The sequence below is a fragment of the Fulmarus glacialis genome, unplaced genomic scaffold (genome assembly GCF_000690835.1).
Source record: "Fulmarus glacialis isolate BGI_N327 unplaced genomic scaffold, ASM69083v1 scaffold6025, whole genome shotgun sequence".
NCBI classification, from domain to species: domain Eukaryota; kingdom Metazoa; phylum Chordata; class Aves; order Procellariiformes; family Procellariidae; genus Fulmarus; species Fulmarus glacialis.
Genome location: NW_009213523.1, coordinates 32,707 through 51,965, shown reverse-complemented (window position 1 = coordinate 51,965; position 19,259 = coordinate 32,707). Strand labels below are relative to the sequence as shown.

General features: G+C 48.3%; 1 protein-coding gene across 1 annotated transcript in view; it reads right to left on the bottom strand.

Annotated features, from left to right (window-relative positions):
• Positions 1 to 400: 400 nt before the first annotated feature.
• LOC104077097 (xin actin-binding repeat-containing protein 1) overlaps positions 401 to 19,259 on the bottom strand; it is a 22,071-nt gene continuing 3,212 nt past the window's right edge. Inside the window, exons 2-5 of the mRNA XM_009578212.1 lie at positions 12,068 to 12,228; positions 10,725 to 10,778; positions 2,209 to 9,100; positions 401 to 2,178 (exon numbers count right to left, since the gene is read on the bottom strand). Of these exons, the coding sequence (XP_009576507.1) occupies positions 1,376 to 2,178; positions 2,209 to 9,100 (7,695 nt within the window). The 5' untranslated portion in view covers positions 10,725 to 10,778; positions 12,068 to 12,228 and the 3' untranslated portion in view covers positions 401 to 1,375. The remainder of the gene's footprint in view (positions 2,179 to 2,208; positions 9,101 to 10,724; positions 10,779 to 12,067; positions 12,229 to 19,259) is intronic.

Genomic DNA, 19,259 nt, shown 5'->3' with positions numbered 1-19,259 from the left:
ACAGCACTGAGCAACGGCTGGTTCATCAACTGCCCCTCCATGTAAGGCTTATGGAAGCACACCACCTCTGCTGCCTTCTCACACAGAGAAAATGGGTACAGGCAAGTGTTCAGACCTTCTCGGTGTGTACATCCTACCCAGTCTCCACACACCTACACAGGGTCCTGGATTGGGCGGTGTATATCACCCTGGACTCAACCCAGTTTTCAGACAAGAGTATGAATGCTTCTTGCCGCAGGGCTGTTAATCCACCCACGTATTGTAAAGAAGATGTAGACTAAATCCCTCCAGTGATTTAGAGTGCTCTCAATATGTCATTCAACTGGTTCATTGAGAGATGATTTCTAGGTACTTTGAAAGGAAACAAGCACTCAACAAAAGAAACTCAACCAGACCAAAGTATTTTTAGAGGTAATGTTTACATTCAGAACGCAGCAATAGAAGTTAAAAAAAAAGCCACAAAATATCTAAAATCTTGAGTTGAGAATGTACAAAACAAAGTCATAATAAAATTGCTTTACAAAGTCTCAAAATGAATTGAAACAGTAAACATGTATGAAAGCATGGAAAATCTAAAATAAGGTTTTTGTATATATTGAATAATAAATTACAATTCTGAAAATAAAGGAAAGCAGTAACCATTCTGACTCAAGTAAAGAATCTTTCATAGCAACTTTTGGGGGGAGAACAGCACTGATAATAGCTGAAGGTCTTGGCTTGACAGTTTTCAGTAGCATCGAGTACTTTCCAGGAACTGAAACATAAACTGATAAATACCTCCCCCAACCCCAATAGTGACAACAATTTAAGTTATTTTTTCCTTTTCTTTCGTTAATGGCTAAGAGAAAACCTATCCAACCCACCTATCAATATGAGTATGTGTACATATGTGTGTTTAGGATGCCCTTCTTGGAAAATCTGTATTGAAATTAGAAAAAGAAGATAGAATAAAGGTGTTTGTTTGCCAATGACCAGACTGGTTGGTTCTTTAATTGATCCTACCCACCCTTTCTTCTGCGTTAGTTCAGAGAAGCCCGATACAACCCTCCTCCCCCCACCCCCAAACACTCTAAGGGGAAGAAGCTACCCTAAGGTGCCCATGGATGGATTTTTCCCTTGTGCTTCTAACAGTGTCAGGGCTCTGGGTTGTCGTACAGCACCAAGTCTGTTGGGTTGGCCAGGTGAGGGCTGTTCTCCTCCAGTGTCAAGGCAGACTGCATTTGTCCTGTCTGTATGCAAACACCAAGACAATGACCCTGAGAACTTCTTAGGGTGTAGATTAATCCCTGTGTGTAATGTGGATAAACCAGGAGATTTCTTTATTGTGGATTTTCTTTTTTGTCTTATACAGTTCTCTCTTGCTCTCCAGAATCTCCTATTTCTTTGGCTTGGAATTGCCAAAGGTGACAAAGACCACTCCTGGCTCCTGAAAACTGCCATTGGTTTGGAAGGCTTCACCTGGGCTCTTCAGGTACCTCCGAAACATGGGTGAGGCAGATACCTCATATTGGGGATGAGAGACCACATCGCACGTGGAAGATGTTTGTGTCTCAGATTGCTTGGTGACTGTGGTGGACGAAGTGATGATTTTGTTTCCAAACTGGTCCATTTCCTCATACTGCTCCATGACAGTCCGGGTGGCTCCGTAGAGCTTGGACCCATCGGGCCCTGTCTGCAGCTCCAAGATGCTTTTCTGCCTCCGTGGATTTTGCGGGCTGGGGACATTCAGGGAGCAGTAGTCCGAAAAACCTCCTTTCATCCCACAGTGGCAGCTGCCTTTGGAGGTGTCCAGAGGGCACCTCTCTTTCTCACTGATCAGATGGTTGGCATTGCCAAGGGTTTGCTGTTTCATTGAGCTCAGCCCAACTTTTGTTTGGACGGGTTCTGGTCTCTTCTCAAAGGGGGTCATGTCATGCCCGGTAGACCCTGCTGATGGATGGTTTAAGGAGCTAAAGCTGTCCTGAGCAAAAGCATCCCTCTTTCCTGGAGTGTCAAGACAGTCTGGTGAAGGGATGTCCCAGGGGGAATGTGCTGTCCTGGGTGATTCTGCTGGTTTCCTGGCAGCAGACTCGATGGAGATGTAGGAGGGTGAGGAGGGAGAGCTGACACGAGATTGAACGAGGCGGGGGACCTCTAGCTCTGCCTTGGTTACCTCGGTCTTTTCTGCCACCTTTGCACCTTCCACAGATGCTGCTTCCACCTTTGCACCTTCCACAGATGCTGCTTCCCCTCTCTCCAGTGTGATTCCCTCCTGCTTGGCTTTGCTTGAGACAATGCTGATTTTACGGATATTGCTGCTGCTCACAGAGCTTTGGGTGTTCCCCAGAGACTCCTTGAACAGCCCTGAGAGCCCAGCAATGTCTGACTCAGACTTGAGACTAGAGACAGAATAAAGAGCTTTCTTGATGGCCTCCTCGATGTCCAGGAGCCGGGCAAGTGTCTGCTCCTTCAGGTGGATAATCTCAGCACTTGCTCTTTCCAGGTCCCCAAAAACCAACTCTACTGAGGAGACACTGTCAGTGTCCTCCTTTGCCAGTGTCTCAGCCCTGTCCTGTTGCTTGGCCTGATGGGCCTTCTGACAAACAACCCAGTCAGGGACCTTCTCAAAGAAGCTCTTCAGAGCTTTCACATCCACTTTGCTTGTCTCCTCCTCAAACTCCCTCACCCGAGTCAAGATCTCTTGCAGCTCCTCCTGTCTCCTGAGGTTCTCAAAGATCTCCATAGCCTCCTTGACATTGCCTTTCATGATCTCCTCTTTGTGTACTGAGAGCCTCTTCCGACGCTCATCTTCTGTTTCTCTCTTGGTTTTTTCTCTCATAACAACTGCTGGCTTCTCCTGGGCAGGTGTCTCTGCCTCCCCATCAGGACATTTCAATTGCCCACTATTCCCCTGCTGTTGCTCCTCAAGAGAGTTCATTGGCTGCTGATGGAAGGACATTGAATGACACATTTGCCTCCTCTCATTCACCTGCTGCACGGCTCTCTGGCTATCCCACGATCCATAAGAATTAGACACACTTTCCCTTTCCACCTTGGATGAGGCATTTTGTGCAATGTCATCTCCTCTATTTGGAGGAGTGGTGTGGTCCACAGAGGAGGTGCTTGGCTCAGTCTGTCCTGGCACATTAAGTGTCTCTGTTCTACCAGGACAGGTTGGATGTGATACTGAAGAGCACCCGTTCTCATCTTGGCACAGCTCTATATGCCTCTGAACCACCTCACCTGGGCACCTCTTTGGACCTGCTGCTTTCCCGCTCATCATTCCCTGCCCAACTTCAAAACTAACCCCTCCATTTTTTATTGGCTTTGAAGTCTTAGCACTCTCTGATTCCACCTTTCCTTGTCCTCCTTTGCTGGCCTTGTACCTTTCCTCTGCCAGTTGAAGAGGGGTTTTGGCAGTGTTTTTTGGCAGCTTTCTCTCAGGGTTCATACCCTGAACAGTGACAGGCTTGTTCACAGATGTCTCCAAAGTGCAGCATTTTCCTTGAACCTCCCCATGGCCTGATTGTTCACGTATTTCCATGCAGCTTAATCCCAGCTCCGTGAGGGGAGGCTTTGGCTTGCTGATCTCCCTCAGGCCTGGAGGTTTCGGAGGCAGGGGTGGAGGGATGGGTTTGGTTGATCTGCTTGTGCTGTTATTTGCAGAGGCAGAATGTGCCACTTGTAAGAGGTGCTCAGGTTTTGGAGGGGGAACAGGTTTTTTCTTGGGTGGGGCAGTAATTTCTGGTTTTGGAGGAGTCCTGGGCCTCTCTGCAGGGCTCTGATCACTGGGTTTGCAGGACAGAGAAGGGAGGGGAAGAAGAGGGGTCTGGAGCGGTGCAGAACATCCTGGGGCTTCATCTTTGCTGGTTGGTAGTGGAGGGGCACCTTCTCTTGTTGCTTTAGTTGAAGGTGGGCAATGTTCTGCTTTCATCACAGCAACTGAAGGAGGAGGAGGAAAGTCATTATCAGCCTGTGACCCTGAAGCCACTACAGCAGTCTGGTTACTAACGACTTGAGTCTCATTTTTCTTTTTACACACAGAATAGGACTGCCCTGCATTTCTGTATATCATAGCGGCTTTAAAATCCCCTCTGGAGACATTAACATTAGACTTTTCCAGCGACTGAAGTGTGGCTTTTAAATTACCTCGGACAACATCCTCCTTTTCTACCAGGCACTGTTCTGTGGCAGCACTTTGCAGTGCTCTGATAGCTGTCTGTACATCCCCTCTGATAATAACATCTCTTTCTTCTTGCACTGATTGCTCTTTGTAATCAGACTCAACAAAAGGGTTTATATAGGTTTTCACAGGTGTGGCAGTATAAAGGCCATCCTTAATGCTAAAATCTCTACTAGGCACAGCTTGGCTTTCCTGGCTCGATAGTTGTCCTCCCTGTACTTCCTCTGAAGCACTGACCTTTTTGTGTGATGCTATGCTCTTCTGAGACACACTTGTGTGGGTCTTGGATGCCTCCTGGACTCTAGTGGTGGTAGTCCTGATGGCAGTGCTGGTGCTCTCCTGCGTGGTGGATGCAGAGTCTTGTTGGCGTATGGTTGATTGAAGGGTCACTGTCCCCTGTGTGCTGGCTGCCTGCTGCCTGCAAGCCGTGTGGATCTCTTCCCTGTTCCTCTGTAGCTTGTTCTGGACATGGTGTTGAATGTTTTTTGCTTCTGCTGTTGCTAGCCTCAGGCTTTGCATTGCAGCCTGAAGATCGCTCCCCAGGGCCTTTTCTTCTGGCTGCATCTGGCTGGCTTCCCCAGCCACCAAATTCTGCTGTTTCCCAGCCACTTCTTCTCTCTGAGCCATCACTTGGGTTGGAAATTTGCCTTGCATCATAGCTTTGGGTTCCTTCAAACTGGCAATGGTGGCTTCTTCTTTCTCTGCCTTCTTGCTGACATCTGCAACCCTTTGGATTGACTTTGTAGTCACTTTAAGCCCTCCCAACAGAATCTCTTCCTTTCCCATCACTGTGGGCAGGGGCTTCCCAAGACATTGCACAGTGGTGCCTGTCACACCTGCTGCATGCACAGCCTCTCTCTCTAATGCACCCTCTTTGCCCATGCTTTCACATGCAAATACCTTCTCTGCTCCCTCTGTGGCCCCTGGCTCACCCTCTGCAATTACTTTCTCTATTTGTTCTTTATTTGGTAAGATATGTATCTTAGCCCCCTGCACAGCCCGTGGGACACTCTCATCTGCCCCCTGCTCTGCTTGGGAAGAGATGAGGGATTGTATCTCCGACTCCTGCTGGAGATTCTTCAGATAGTCTAGATCTCCCTTCTCAATGCAGCTCGCAAAAAGCTGGACATTTCCTTTTTCATTGTCCTCACGCTTAATGGTTGCTGTTGCTTTTTGCTCCTGAGAAGAAGCCAACAGGTTCCCTATCGTTGACTTCACATCCCCCTTGACAACTTTCTGCTGGACAGAATGGAACAGGAGGGAGTAGAGAGTCATCTTCACCGATCCTGACTTTGTCTCTTGTAAGACCATCCCCTTTTTGATGGAAGCATCTTGACTGAGGAGACCCTGTAAAGCCTTAGCTACATTTCCACTCAAGTCCTCTTTGCCTTTAACAGCTTCACTCTGGTCCAGTAGCTGCAATGGGCTTACTTTGATCTTGCCCTCTCTGTCCTCCTCCACCAGCACACTCTGTGCTTCCACATTTGTTCTGTGCAGGAGCTGCAGCATGATCCTTTGCAAATGGCCTCCCACAATCTCCTCTTTCAGGATCTCTGGAGCACCTGGGCTGCTGAGCTGGTACTTCACCATCTTCACACTCTCCGTATCATTGGCTTCAATGAGGATCCCATCATGCTGAATAGCCTGGCAAGTGCAGAGCGTCTCTAAAGTCTCCTTCATGGTTCTTTCTTTCAGTTCTGTTTCTATACTACCTTCAGAAGCACTAAATTTGTCCAAGGGTGTGCTCTCAAAGAGCCAAGTTGTACTTTTCACATCTGCGTGAGGGATTGCTTCTTGGGCTCCAGCACTGGCCGTCACCTCTGGGTCCTTAAGGGTGTCCATTGGCTGGGTTTCAAACAACCAGGTGCAGCGTTTTACATCCCCTTTCTGGTTGTCCTCTCTCTGCACTGTATTCATAGATGGGTCTCTCTCCGCATCCCCATACAGGGAGTCCACAGGCTGGTTTTCAAAAAGCCAGGTGGACGTCCTCACATCACCCCGCTGAACATCACTGACACTAACCATTCTCACGTACTTCTTCTGTCCCACTTGCTGGGACTCAAATAGCTGCTTGTTGGACTGAACATCTCCTTTCTGCACATCGTCTACCGTTCTGGGCACAGACATTTTTCCCCCTGAGAAGGAGTCAAGAGGCTCTGTCTCAAACCTCCACCGGGCAGCCTGGACATCTCCTTTCTTGATGTCCTCTTGGGTGACAGCCCTAATCACAAACACCTCTTCTTCCTTCTTGATCTGATCCAGGGGCTTAGTTTCAAACAACCACCGGGCGCCTTTCACATCACCTTTCATGATTTCTTCTTTCTGCACTGAGGTGACCTCATGATATCCCCCCTCTTTGTCCTGGATAGCATATAAGGGTTGGCTTTCAAAGAGCATTGTGCAGGACTTGACATTAGCTTTGCTCATGGTGTCTTTCTGGATCTTCTGGAGCTCTGTCTCGTCCACTTTGTCATGGATTTGGTCAAGGGAATAGGTCTCAAATACGAACCTTTTGCCTCCAACATCTCCCCCCTTGATATCCTTCTCTGGAGGGATTTCCTGGATGCCCTCAGAGTTGTCCTTCAGTGAGTCCATGGGGTAGTTCTCAAAGAGCCAAGTGAACTTGTGCACGGATCCAGCTTCAATTGTCCCATCATCCTTCTGGGATGTTGATTTGGTGGCTGTATCCAAGGGCTTAGCTTCAAAGAACTCCTTCACTCTGGAAACTTCTCCAGACTGTATCTCCACACGACTGGAGTACCGCATGGTTTTCTTTTGGTCAGCTTCACCAGCAACACTGCTGCCCAAGGGTTCAGTCTCAAATAAGTGCCGGACAGTTTTGACATCAACTCCCTGTAATTCCTCCTGACTGTATGCCTTACTGACTTGTAAATACTGCTCCTCCTGGCCTTTCAGGGAGTCCAGGGGCTGAGTCTCAAACATCCACGTGTATGACTTCACATCAGCTTGGGGCACACTACCATTCTCCTCCTGCTTCTTTTCAGCCTTCTCGTACAGGGTGTGGATGGGTTGGGTCTCAAAAAGCCACCTGCAGGTCTTCACATCCCCCCGCTGGGAGATCTCCCGCTTCATTGACGGATGCTCCTCACCTTGCATAGCTTGGTGATGAATGACGTCCATGGGCTGAGTTTCAAAGAGCCACTTGGCTGTTCTGACATCACCAGCCACCACCTCTTGTTTTGTGATGCCCCGTATTATATCCACTTTCTTGGTGCTTTCATCAAACTGGTCCAGGGGCCTGGTTTCAAACATCCATTTGTAGTTCTTGACATCACCACTGATGATTTGCTCTCTGCTTACAGAGGTGACTTCATGGAAATTGCCAAAGCTATCCTTGATGGCATACAGAGGAGTTGTCTCAAACAGGATTTGGTTGGCTTTGACGTTGCCAGCTGGAATCTTCTCCTCTTCTTTGGTGATGGGCTCAGCATCAGCCTGCTTAATGCTGTCTAAGGGGATAGTCTCAAACAGGGTCTTGAAAGACTTCACATCCCCTTTCACTACCTCTTCCATGCTGGTGGCTGGAATTTCTTCCTCAAATGCCTTGGAGATGCTGCCAAGGGGACAGGTCTCAAAGACATGTTTTCTTTGCTTCACATCTCCCTTCTCCTCTGCTGAAAGCTCTACTTTCTTTAAACGTCCCACCTCAAAATTGTCTTTCAGGGTTTCCATTGGCTGGGTTTCGAATAGCCAGAGTGTAGATTTCACATCACCTCCAATGACTTGTTCTTTGGCTACAGCGCTTTCTGAAGCTTCTCCTTTCAGAGAATCAAGAGTCTGGGTCTCAAAGAGCATCCGATGCTTACTGACATCTGCCCCTGTGACAAAATCCGTTGAAGCCTTGAAATCCTGTTCTTCAACTGTGATTTCTCTGATGGCATCCAGAGGCTGAGTTTCAAATATCCACCTTGCTCCACTGACATCTGGCCTTCCAATTTCTTCCAATGAAATCCCACGGATTATCTGCACTTTGGAAGTGTCCTTGTTGATGGTATCCAGGGGCTGAGTCTCAAACAGCCAGCGAGCCGTTCTGACTGTGTTGCTCTGAATTTCTTCTCGGCAGACGGACTTGATTTCATGGATGTTCCCAGTTTTGTCTCTGATGGCACAGAGGGGCTCTGTTTGGAAGAGCCTGATGGTCTTCTTAACATCGCCTTTTAGCTCCTGGATTTCTGACTTGAGTTGTAGGATGCTCTTCTCCTCCACTGAGCAGCAGCGTCCTATAGCATCCAAGGACTGTGCTTCAAAGAGTTGTCTGGCACCTTTTACATCACCTCCCTGGACAGGTTCCTTGAGAACTGCCTCCTGCACTTCGGTTTCATCCGAATACAGTTTGTTTAATGAGTCTAGTGGTTGCGTTTCAAACAGCCATCGGGCAGTATGCACATCCCCTCTGGCAAGGTCCATTTCTGATACCTTGGCTGATGTTGACAGACTGTCCCCATTGATTGACTGACTTTCAAACCTCAGGGAAGTACTTTTCACATCCCCGCTGGGAATGATCTCTTCTTCCGTCAGCTTCTTTGTGGCTTGATGGTCCCCAATGGAGTCAAGTGCCCAGTTCTCAAAAATCCAGCGCATGGACTGAACCTCTCCTGGAAGAACTTTGTCCAGGTTCACAGATGCCTGTGCATTGGGATCTTCAGTATTAAGCATTTCTGCTAGGTCCTCAGTCACAGCTTCTTCCAAGTTCTTCCTGAGCTCAGGATGCATGTGTCTGTAGAGCCTCTTTAGCTCGTTCACTTGACGCTGCTGGTAGAACTTGGAGAAGGCTTGCTTTGGAGGAGGCACAGGGAGTAGGTTGAGATCCTGGCTCCCTGGAGCGACGACCTGGACTGAGCCAAGGGTGGGAGGGGGAGGTAGGTCGTCTTCCATTTTCTTGATGGCAACTTTAGATGATTTCTGAGCTTCTGACATCTTTAGGGAAACAGTTTTAAACGTCAGCATCATCTCTTACCCCCAACCCCATGGCTGTTAATAGTGAGAACGGCAAAGGAAAAAGCCAGCCAACAAGGGAAATCCATGCACCTGCTAAGCTCCATACCTTTGGTTCAGTAGCACACAGCACTCTAAAGCATCACACCACTGCACACGCTCCAGGCTTGGTGTTAGCTCTGGTTCCACAGCAATGCGCTCTAAAGCAGGGTCTCTAATCCAGGCATGGGCGGTGGTTAGTCTGCAGTCCCCAGGATTCAGTCCAGCTACAGCGTAACAGAGATGCCCGATTTGGACTGTGTCAGCAAGAGGGAGTGACGGCAAGAATAACACGAAGAAGGCTGTCTTAGAGTAGCGAGCTAAAAGTTAACTTCTCCCTCCTGCTCCCAGGGCAGCGTGAGGACCTGCAGAGCATCTGGGAGCATGGGATATGGGTGCAGGAGAAAACCAAGGAGCTATTTGTGAAGAGGTCTCAAGAAGAAAATGGGGAGAGGGAACCAAACAAAAGTGTCAAACTGAGCTGACGAGGACAGCCTGTTTTTAGTGAGCTAGCATGATGAGCTTTTGATAGCACCATGGGCCGCCCACTGCACAGGAGTGAGGGCTTGGGGAAGGATGTTTGTCTGATTAATGATTTCTTCTTTTGGACACACAAGTGTACCCCACGTCATCATTTGCATAAGAATAGACGCACAGTTATACAATTGGAGACTTAAATAAAGCTCTTTTGACTTGCAGACTTGTACAGGCATGAGACTAACTAAGGTTTACAAACTGTTGGAATTAGCAAGCCAAATTCTGTGCTCTGTTAGGAGGAAAAAGCAAGGCTGAGGGACCAGAGGTCGGGGTAACAGCCATAGCTGGAGGCCAGCAAAAGTTAGACCTGTTTAGACTCAGTCAGCCTGAGCTCAGCTTGAATTCACAGCAGCATTGGCACAGAAGTGAACATAGGGTGCAGTTGTGGCGGGGTGGACTGTGGTTGTTTAGCCTACCTTTGAGCCTCACTTTCTGCGTTTTTTCTCCTTAGCTTGGGAAGCCTGGACGCCGAACGCTGAACTGAATACCTGCAACCTGCACTAGTTTGGCATTTATCCAAAGGGAAGGTAGCCGAGGCCTATAATCATTATCTAAAAGAGACTGTAATCCTGGTGGCTTTCCTTTCAGTAAACAGATCTGCTGACCCTTGGCATGCCTGTGGAGTTACGTCTGTAGAGTTATGCCTGGAATATTATTAGTTGTTGCTCAAAGCAATGGCGCGCGGTGTTATTTCACTCTGTTACACGCAGATTGTTCCGGCTAAAAATAAGTACTGAACATTAGTTAAAAAAAAAAACAACCCAGAATACCAAAATCAGCATATTTTGCAGCACGCGTAACATGCAAATCTTTCATATGAGCCAACATACTTTGAATGCACTTTTTAAAATAAGGCTTTTTTTGGGATCTGTGAAGAACTTCTGAACGTGGGGAAGGGCGACCGAGCAGCTGATAGCTATATTCAGTATGAAAGTGCTCCTCGCTGCCTTGTGTGGGTATTTAAATCACACTCCACCACAGTCCACAAATATTTGGTTAGATAACAGTGCTTATCTTTTACATTTCTTACCTTGCTTTTTTTCTGTCTGTGGGGAGAGTGAATGGAGTTGTCCTTTACAGTACTCTGGAAAAGACACGATGAGGAATTACATCAAACTGCATAGGAAGACACATTATCTCTGTGTGTGTGTGTGTGTATATATATATGTATCAACTAGGGAGACCTGAAAACCATTACAGGTGAGGGTTTTTTTTTGGTTCACTGGCAGTTCTGTACAGCTGGAAAAAACAATCTTATTACAGGTTGATCGGAAATTTTTGTTCCAAAAGTCTCAGTCAACAAACAAAACCCTGAACACATTTGTTTAGAGTTGGGAGAAAATCAAAAGAGGCACTGATTTCTCCAAAGTTTGAATTAGCCTGTATTTTTGTTTATACTTCAATATTTTAAAAATAAAACTGATCTACATTTGTAATTGCATTATGGATTGTGTAATTCATTGTTTCGAAATTGCTTTTCTTTTTTTTCCCTAGACTTCTAATCACTTGTAATTTTCCAGTTACAGTCTCGACCCATTTATTTTCAACTGGGACTGCTTCAGTCTGGACTCTTCCAGCACAGAGCCCTGAGAGATGCTCGAGGGACCGCATCTCTGGACAGGGACCCCGCAAAAGATTGAGAGTGGGAGAGAGCATAAACGTGCCTGCAGGAAAGGTCCAGATGTGAAATCACATCCCACGTTACTCCCGGATCACCAGTGGAGCTGGGGAAATGGGAAAAATGTAGCTCAGTGCCTCATAACCCTTATAACCTGAATTATCCTATGACCCAATGATCAGCCTGGAGTGGGTGATTAAATCCCTGGATCCCAGACCAAGGGCTATAAACAGAGGAACACAGGGACGTTGAACTGTAAAGTTATGCTTGAGTGTGACATATACGGACATATATATGTGTGTGTGTTGGAATGGGGATAGCATGGAGATGTATGTGTTGCTGTGTGCTGAATATTTCCTCCACGGATGTGAGTGTGTAAATATATACATGCAAATAAAATGAAAATCTTATGTGTGAATAAACTCTTTGTATGGGCTAGTGGATGTAGATGTGTCAGTGTGTTTGGTATGTGTGTGCATGTGTGAATATAATGTGTACATATATGTGTGTGTGTATGTATATGCAGCTTATACATCATATACATACATATCAGCACCTCTGATAACATTTATACAAGATTTGCAAATGACAAGGGAAAGCTGGTCATTTTTAGAAAACCAGATGCTGTGTTTCTCCAGATTTACGAAACCAGACATGTTCACTCTCACCCTCTTACAACCACTTGCTGGGACGGGACATTGTTCGGATGCCGCTGGTGATTTGTGAGGGGGAGGACGGCGGCGCGCGGTGCTTACCGGCTGTGCGGGGCTGCCGGCGTGAGCAGCAGCAGCAGCTGTCTGGGAGAGATAGAGAGCCGACAGCTCCTTCACGGAGGGCGCAGAGGACCTCCCTCGTCCTTGGTGAAGTATGTGGCTAGTGTTGTCTGATATGTCTAAAAAAGACCGTGTCCTCTCATCTGAAACAGGGACAGACGTGCGTGGTGAGCTATGTGCCAAAGATGCGAGGGCACGGCCAGCCTGGAGCGTGAGCATCGCTTCCCGAGGGCTCTGCCGGGTGCCTCTGCTGTCTGCACACCAATCCCCCTGGCAGCCCCCGCCCTGGTCCCCCAAAACTTAACATCATGCCCTTTTGGTTCAGGGAGAAAATGTGGACATTTCCACCTTTTTCATAGCTGAAACGGACTTTGAGCCTGGATGAGAGTAACACATCGAGTAGTGACCTGATGCCACCATCCTGCCGGTGGGGCACCGAACCCGCACCCGTTCCTGCATCCCTGGACAAGGCCATCACCAAACATGAGCGAGTTGGAGGACATGAAGGAGCTACGCATGTTCAACTTGAACCAATTCCCACTTTTTTTGCTCCGTGGCCACACGGCTCTCCTGTCGGCTTGCCTCACAAGTAGTTATATCCATTTATCTTTACCTCTCCTCTGGGAACCTGTTTCAGGGAATGGAGAGATGAAGAGACTTTCCCAAGGATGTAGCAAGGAGTCTTTGGCAGAGGACTGAACCCTGCTCTTAGTTTAGAGATCTGATATTTTGAGCTGCACCAGCATGGCATTGCTGAAATATTCAAGATATTCAGCGTTCCTCCTACCTTTGTTCAGATGCCTTCCATGGAGATGACCACAGCTGAGGATGTCCCTATCTGGTTCACGGAGAAATGGCTACTCTGGGAGGAGGTGATCTATTAGCCAGACCTCCTGAGGGGTCCACAGAGGGACTGGATGGTTGGAGTGATCACGCACTTTCGGGTGATGCTCAGGCCATGCTCCCTCATTCCCACCTGTTGTATTCTGTCCCTCTTGGTCTCCCCCCTAAACAGCGGGGGCTTCCCCTCCCCCTGAGGACGAAAGCTGTGCCCATCCCCAGAGAGAAGTTCATGTCGAAATTAATGGCTCTAATACAGATGGGTTCAGTTTTCAAAGAAAGAGGCAACTCCAAATTCTAGCTAAGAAATTTCTTTTTGCGTTACTGTGCTAGGTGTGAGCAGGACGGCCAACTCCGCCTCCCAACACAGACCTATATAGAACTTTACACCTATATGATGCATCTTAGTCCTCCAGGTTAGTCAGGGCTGTAATTTCTCCGTTACCGTTGTAAAAACACGAGAAGGTTCTCCTTTTATCTGCAGACTTGCACTGCTGCATTTGGATTTAGTGCGGTATTTGCAATGCTTTCTGTTTGAACAATGGGCTCTCTCTCCACAAATCCAGCTATTGCACAGCCAGGAAAGGGCTGATGTGCTTTTTAGTATGTGCACATTAGAAGCACTGCAGCAATTCTAGCGTTCTTTGCCCTCAAATCTCAGTCCCCAAATCACGAGATTTTGTAAATAGCAAACTTAACGATTCTTTTTCTTTGTTTTCTGTGTTTTGAGTTCAGATTTTCAAGTTTTTCTCTAAAAAATACTGAAGGGGATTTACTCTGTTTTTATTTTAAAGTGACAACAGCTAATGTTATACACTAACAGGATTCCGAGAGTTGGTGTTTCAAATGAAATACCGGTTTCTACTGGGACAAACATGCACCAAAAAGCCATGAAGATATGAGCAGAGGGACCCCAGTGAGCTTGTCAGACGCTGGCCAGCGTGCTGCTGGAAGACGCCAAACCCCAAGGTTTCTTTTGTCCTTGGTTCCAGCTGCTCCTGCAGATGTGCAGGCATTTTGATGCAGAACCAAGACTGGATACATGAGGAAGCAGTGGGATGCAATACAGATTTAGCTGCCCAGTTCTGCCAGAGGTCACTAGGACACCAGGAGAGGAAACAGAAGAAGATATTCCCTTAATGCTTCTTTTGCTAAGTCACCATGTAAATATGGGACCTCTCTCCCTGATTTCTGCTGTCCGCAGCTTGAACACTGAGCCAAAAGGAATTATCCACCTACAGCCAGTGGAGACAGTGGCACTGCTGGGGCAGATTTGGTACATCTTAAGGTAGTCTGAGAGGTTGCAACCGCCCTCTGATTGCATCAGTTTTTCCCCACTCCGCTCAAGAGACCCCAAATTTTGACTAGATCCCTGGCTTTTTGAGATGAGCAGCACCCTGGAAATGGGGAGGAGAGGGTCAAGACGTCGCTGAGACACTGCTTTTACAGGAGCTGGTGCTGAGATCTGCTAACACAAGCTCCTCTATCTGCTGCAGTGGGCTTCTCCCTTAGTTTGGAGGCTTGAGGCACGCATTTGAAGGGGTCTACTCTGTAAAAATGGAAAATTAAGTAACTGCCAGTGAAAGTACCTCGGATTTCATGGTCTTTCCTTATTATGGCCATACCCTGTAAGAAGAGCATTGAAGCATGTGCTGAATTAGCTGCAGAAAGCTTTGAAGAGGGCTTTGAAAAATCTTGTCTGGGAATCTCTTTCTTTTCTCCTACATTGCTGAAATACCTACTGGAAAGGCAAAAGGGGTCCAACCAAGTCTGGAAAACAGGAGCTTTCTTCCTTGCCCAGTAATGAGGTTTGGCTAAGCCTCCCAGTAAGAGCAATGGGGAGAGCTGGGGAGAGTCAGCCTTGCTAGCTTTAAAGCAGAAAGAAAACCAAGCACAGATTTGCATCCTTTCTGGTTGGGAAAACGAACACAAGCCCTTGGCAAGGGCATGGCCACGCTGAAAAACCTCTCTTAAAAACTACCTCTGGGAGATGGGAGCGCTTCACGGCAAAGCAGGGACCCTGCCCAGGCTGACAGGAGCATTGCTGCACTTAACCATTTCAGTGCTAAGTGCTTAGCAAAAGCATCCCCGTGTCCTAGAACTGGGCTGGTAATGTTTAATGGTCTCCTCCCACCCCAGGCTATGGGTATTACCGCTGAGCTGATATAATTTGTATTGGCCCATGGGCCCGTGGGTCGAGATGTTGCACAAAGAAGAGCGATGTACCCCTCCAGCCAAGAATGAATAATGCAGCTGAAGGAAGATTTCCAGTCCATGCAGTGGAAAATAACACAGCCTCGGTGCTGCCTAGTCCTTCATCCGTTAGCTTGGATGGATGAAAGACCACAGGGCTTCTGTTTTAATGACGGATATAATTAGATACAAGGGTTTCATTGAAGCCTTCCCCTTATCGCTGCCTTTTTTTTTTTCCTTCTCCTTTTTTGACATTTTTGCAGTGCACAGGCTGTGCACAGCCCTCTGCTTATCTGCCTGCCTTAGATAGGGGCTGCTCAAACCCTCCGGGCGGGTGGCTGGCACTGCGCTTGCGGAAAGTCTGGTAGCTCCACGCGGCTCTGCCTGACGAAACAGGCTGCTGCCACCCTCTAAATTGCTAATTATAGATAAGAGCAAAAGAACAACAGTTCATTCCGCTAACGAGAAAGCTGAGCTGTCAGGTGTCTGTGGCTAACAGTGTCCAAGCGGCACCTAGGACATCTCAAGAGTTGTGACACGGTGCTGCTGCACAGCATCCCCTGGGAAGGAGGGGGAACTTCCCAGCTGGGGATGCTAAAGGAAAGCCAAAGGATGATATGCAGACCGGGCTTACGGTGTTATTTGTGGTGTATGAGATGGAGGGCATGGAAGTCCTGTTCGAGATCTGTGCCGGGCTCCACGTTTCTGCCTTGCTGAGCAAAAGGGCTCCGCTGGCACGTTCGGCATCCCTTCCAGCGCTGAGTGATGCATCCCGCACGGCGCTGATTGACTAGCACTGACTGCGGCCCCAGGGATTTTAAACCTGATACTTCGAGCATTAAAGCATCCCCCGTGAGCTAAAATAGAAGAAAAGAGCTCCCGAGGACCCCCTCCTCCCATCCCACCCAGCGGCTGGCACCGCGGCCGATGGGGCTGCTATCTAAGTGAAGGATATGGGGAATGCTCCTCCCCGCTGGGGTTTGTCGGCAAAATGTCCTTCGTGCCAGCGTCTGGCGCCGGATGAATCTGCACATTTCATGTGAGGGGTTGCAATGTTAGGACTGTCCATAGGGAGCAGCTGTCGGGGTTTCTTTAGCTCTTCCCTTGCCCCACATATGTGCCACTCGGGCTCAGTTTACAGCCTGGCTGCCCCATCAGCCGTGCCCCCGGTGAGCAGGGAGGGCTCTGGGACCTGGACACTTACAACGGGGGAAAATCATTCCTCGTATTCATTTGTACTCACTGATCTTTCTAGTCACAGGGGGAAGAAGGGGAAAGGGAAGGCAACAGGGAGGAAAAGACTCTTAAATATTAACCTAAAAATTCACTCACTTCCTCTTCAGCTACTGCCCATAAATCACTCAACTGCTCTGTCTCCTTGCTGAAGATAATATTACAGGTCTCTTGAACCGTAACTGTGTTACATCTGACAGCCAACTCCCAATAAGTGGAAAACAAATCCCTAACAAAAACACTATCCCTCTCCTTTCCCTGAGAAAACCCCTTTTTGCCAGTAACACGGCAGCTCTGGCTCGCTCTGCTTTCTATTTAAACCGCTTTATCCTATAGAGAAACAACGCTACCCACCTGTCGGTGTCCACCACCTCTGCCGCTGGCACTGCTTCGCAGCCCGGCTCCCACCACCAACCCCAGTGAGCTACCGAGCGCCTGAGTCACCTATTAAAAAAGGAAGCTGCAAGCTCAGCACCAGTCTCTCGGGTGGCCTGGCCAACCACATGTCATCGGCTTTGCTCCCAAAATCAGCCGCCCTGAGCAAACACGGCTGCTAAACAAAGCCCTTTGTGTCGCCGCATGTGCCCCACGGCGATCCATGAACTGGGGGTTGTGTAACGGGGCCTGAGATCAGCTGGGGGCTCGCACGGGGCTTGCACGAGCCGGAGAGAAAGGGATAGCCCAGTGGTGCAAGTTGTGCCAGGGTCCTGTCCCCCTCCATCACTCGCCGAAAGGAGTGACGCTCCGGAGAGCATCCCATCCCGGCCAGCCGAACCCGGCATCCTCTGTCACCTGCTCAGCATCTGCCCGACATTACTCCTTTGCAGACCAGCATTGGGTTTGCCATGATGGCTGCTGGACCTGGCATGTCCTGTGCCATGGAGCAGAGATGTGTTATGGTCTCACCCCTTGGCTGTGCCACGGCTCGGTGCCGTGAGACATTCGGCACATCCCATGGTGCAGGACCCAAAACCCGATACTCAAAGGCCGGTGGGAGCAAAGGAACCCACGTCCTGGAGCTTCTTAGCACTGGGGAAATCAGGGCAGGAAAACAGCAATTTCTTCACACTGTGAAAGGGACTCTGTTTTCCAAAGGGATGGAGGTGAACCGACATGGAAATGCTCCTGGGTTTGTGGTGCTCTGGGCTGGCTGTTTCCTAGGAATTTTGGGACCATTTCTGCTATTCCTCCCTGCCTGAGATGGGTCGTGGGTTACTCCCAATGGGGCGGTCATTACCAGTTGGGACCCCTGACTCAGGCTGTGTGGCTGGACGAGTGTCCCCATTCCCACCTGCTTGTCCCCGGCATGCATGTTGGTGAAACCTCAGCAACTCACAGTCCCTCTCCTGAAGCTGGAAGCCCATCCCTGCAGATGGGGACCCCATTTCTAAGTGCCTCTATCCCTAGATGTGGGAGCTGCACGTGCTGAATCACACCTACCCCATCCTCCTCCCAGCTTTGCCCCCCGGAGAATCGGTCCCCTGACAAAAGGAGCTCCTAAATACCGGCACCGCTCCACGGCTGGGCTGGGGGAATTTGCACGGATGGGTAAGCACCCATAAAAGCTGGCTGGGAAACCAGTGCTGCCGCTTAATCCAGGAGCCTGGCAGCCCATTGGCGGTGCTCGGTCAGCCGGGAAAGGTTTAAATCTCTGGCCCAAACCTGGGCTGGTGGCCCTGGTCCATGGGGAAACTCTGCCGGAGGAGACGCACGCTGAAGGTGGCATGGGAAGAGGGGCAGGCTGCGTCGCTGCCCCAGTTTGGAGGCTGCCGACAGGGTGAGTGGTCCTGGGATGCTGCAGCAAAGGGCGTGCAGGGAAGGGGGGTTCTGGGAGGGTGAGGGTGTGGGGAGGGGAGAGCATCTCTAGCTATTTCTCATTCGCCTCATGACCCGCTCTTCAGGCTTTAGCGCAGGTTAAAATGTTATGTGCTTCTTTTTCCAAAGGAAGGGGGAAAAAAGACAGGGCAAGGGTGCAGCAGGAAGAATCGAGGGGATTTTAGGCAGCCTCCAGTAAAAAGTGAGGACCAGTGATGCTCTGAAGCGTTCTGTTTATTCTCACGGGTGCTCCCTCCTGACTCCTGGATCACACTTTGTTCTGTTTGCAAACTGCAGTGTTTTCTCTCATTTTCAGTTCTACAAAGGACAGCGAGGATTTGAAATTCAAGCTTTTTCTCTTTGCCGTGGATTGGCCAATTATGTGAGAGAGTGGCAATTGTAAACATGTTTTTATTAAAAGAAGTCATCTGGTTTTTGACTGTTTTGGTCTAAGTTACCTTTTTGTTATAACTACATGGGCTAGGAATTGACTTTTAAAAGTGAGAACTGAGATTTTCATGTGCTCACCTAACCAGCTCAGATGTAAGAACACTACTGATTGCAGCTAGATAACTGACAAAAATCAGACAAATTCACAACACTTTTTTTCTGATTCCAAACTTTCATGAGTAGACCTCCTTTCAAATAAGTTTGTACAGCATCGAGTACAATAGAACCCTGATTTGGAGGTGGGGGGCATCTCTGGTATAGATCATAAATGTAATGACTAATGCACATCAAAAAATATAAATCATTCTCTTTTGAAAGGGTTTAAGAAAGATTTTGTGCTGTCTGCAAGCCATATGTTGCAATCACTTGAGCAGCTCTGGCGCATAGAGCTAATATATGAAGTCTGGGGTGGGAAACGGGCTGAAAAGAAAAGTGCCAGAACCAGAGGAAGGTGCTAAACAAGTAAGTAAAATAAAATAATGTAACTAAAGAGCAGCTGTGTTGAAGAGGAAATAAGATTTAAAATATCATTTCATGCTTTAGGAATTGTCTACTAAATTATAGTCAAACAATTAACATTTTGCACGTGTATAAAGTTGCATTTGCAAACCTGAGGGGGTGTGAGGGGGTGAAGGAAAGAAAA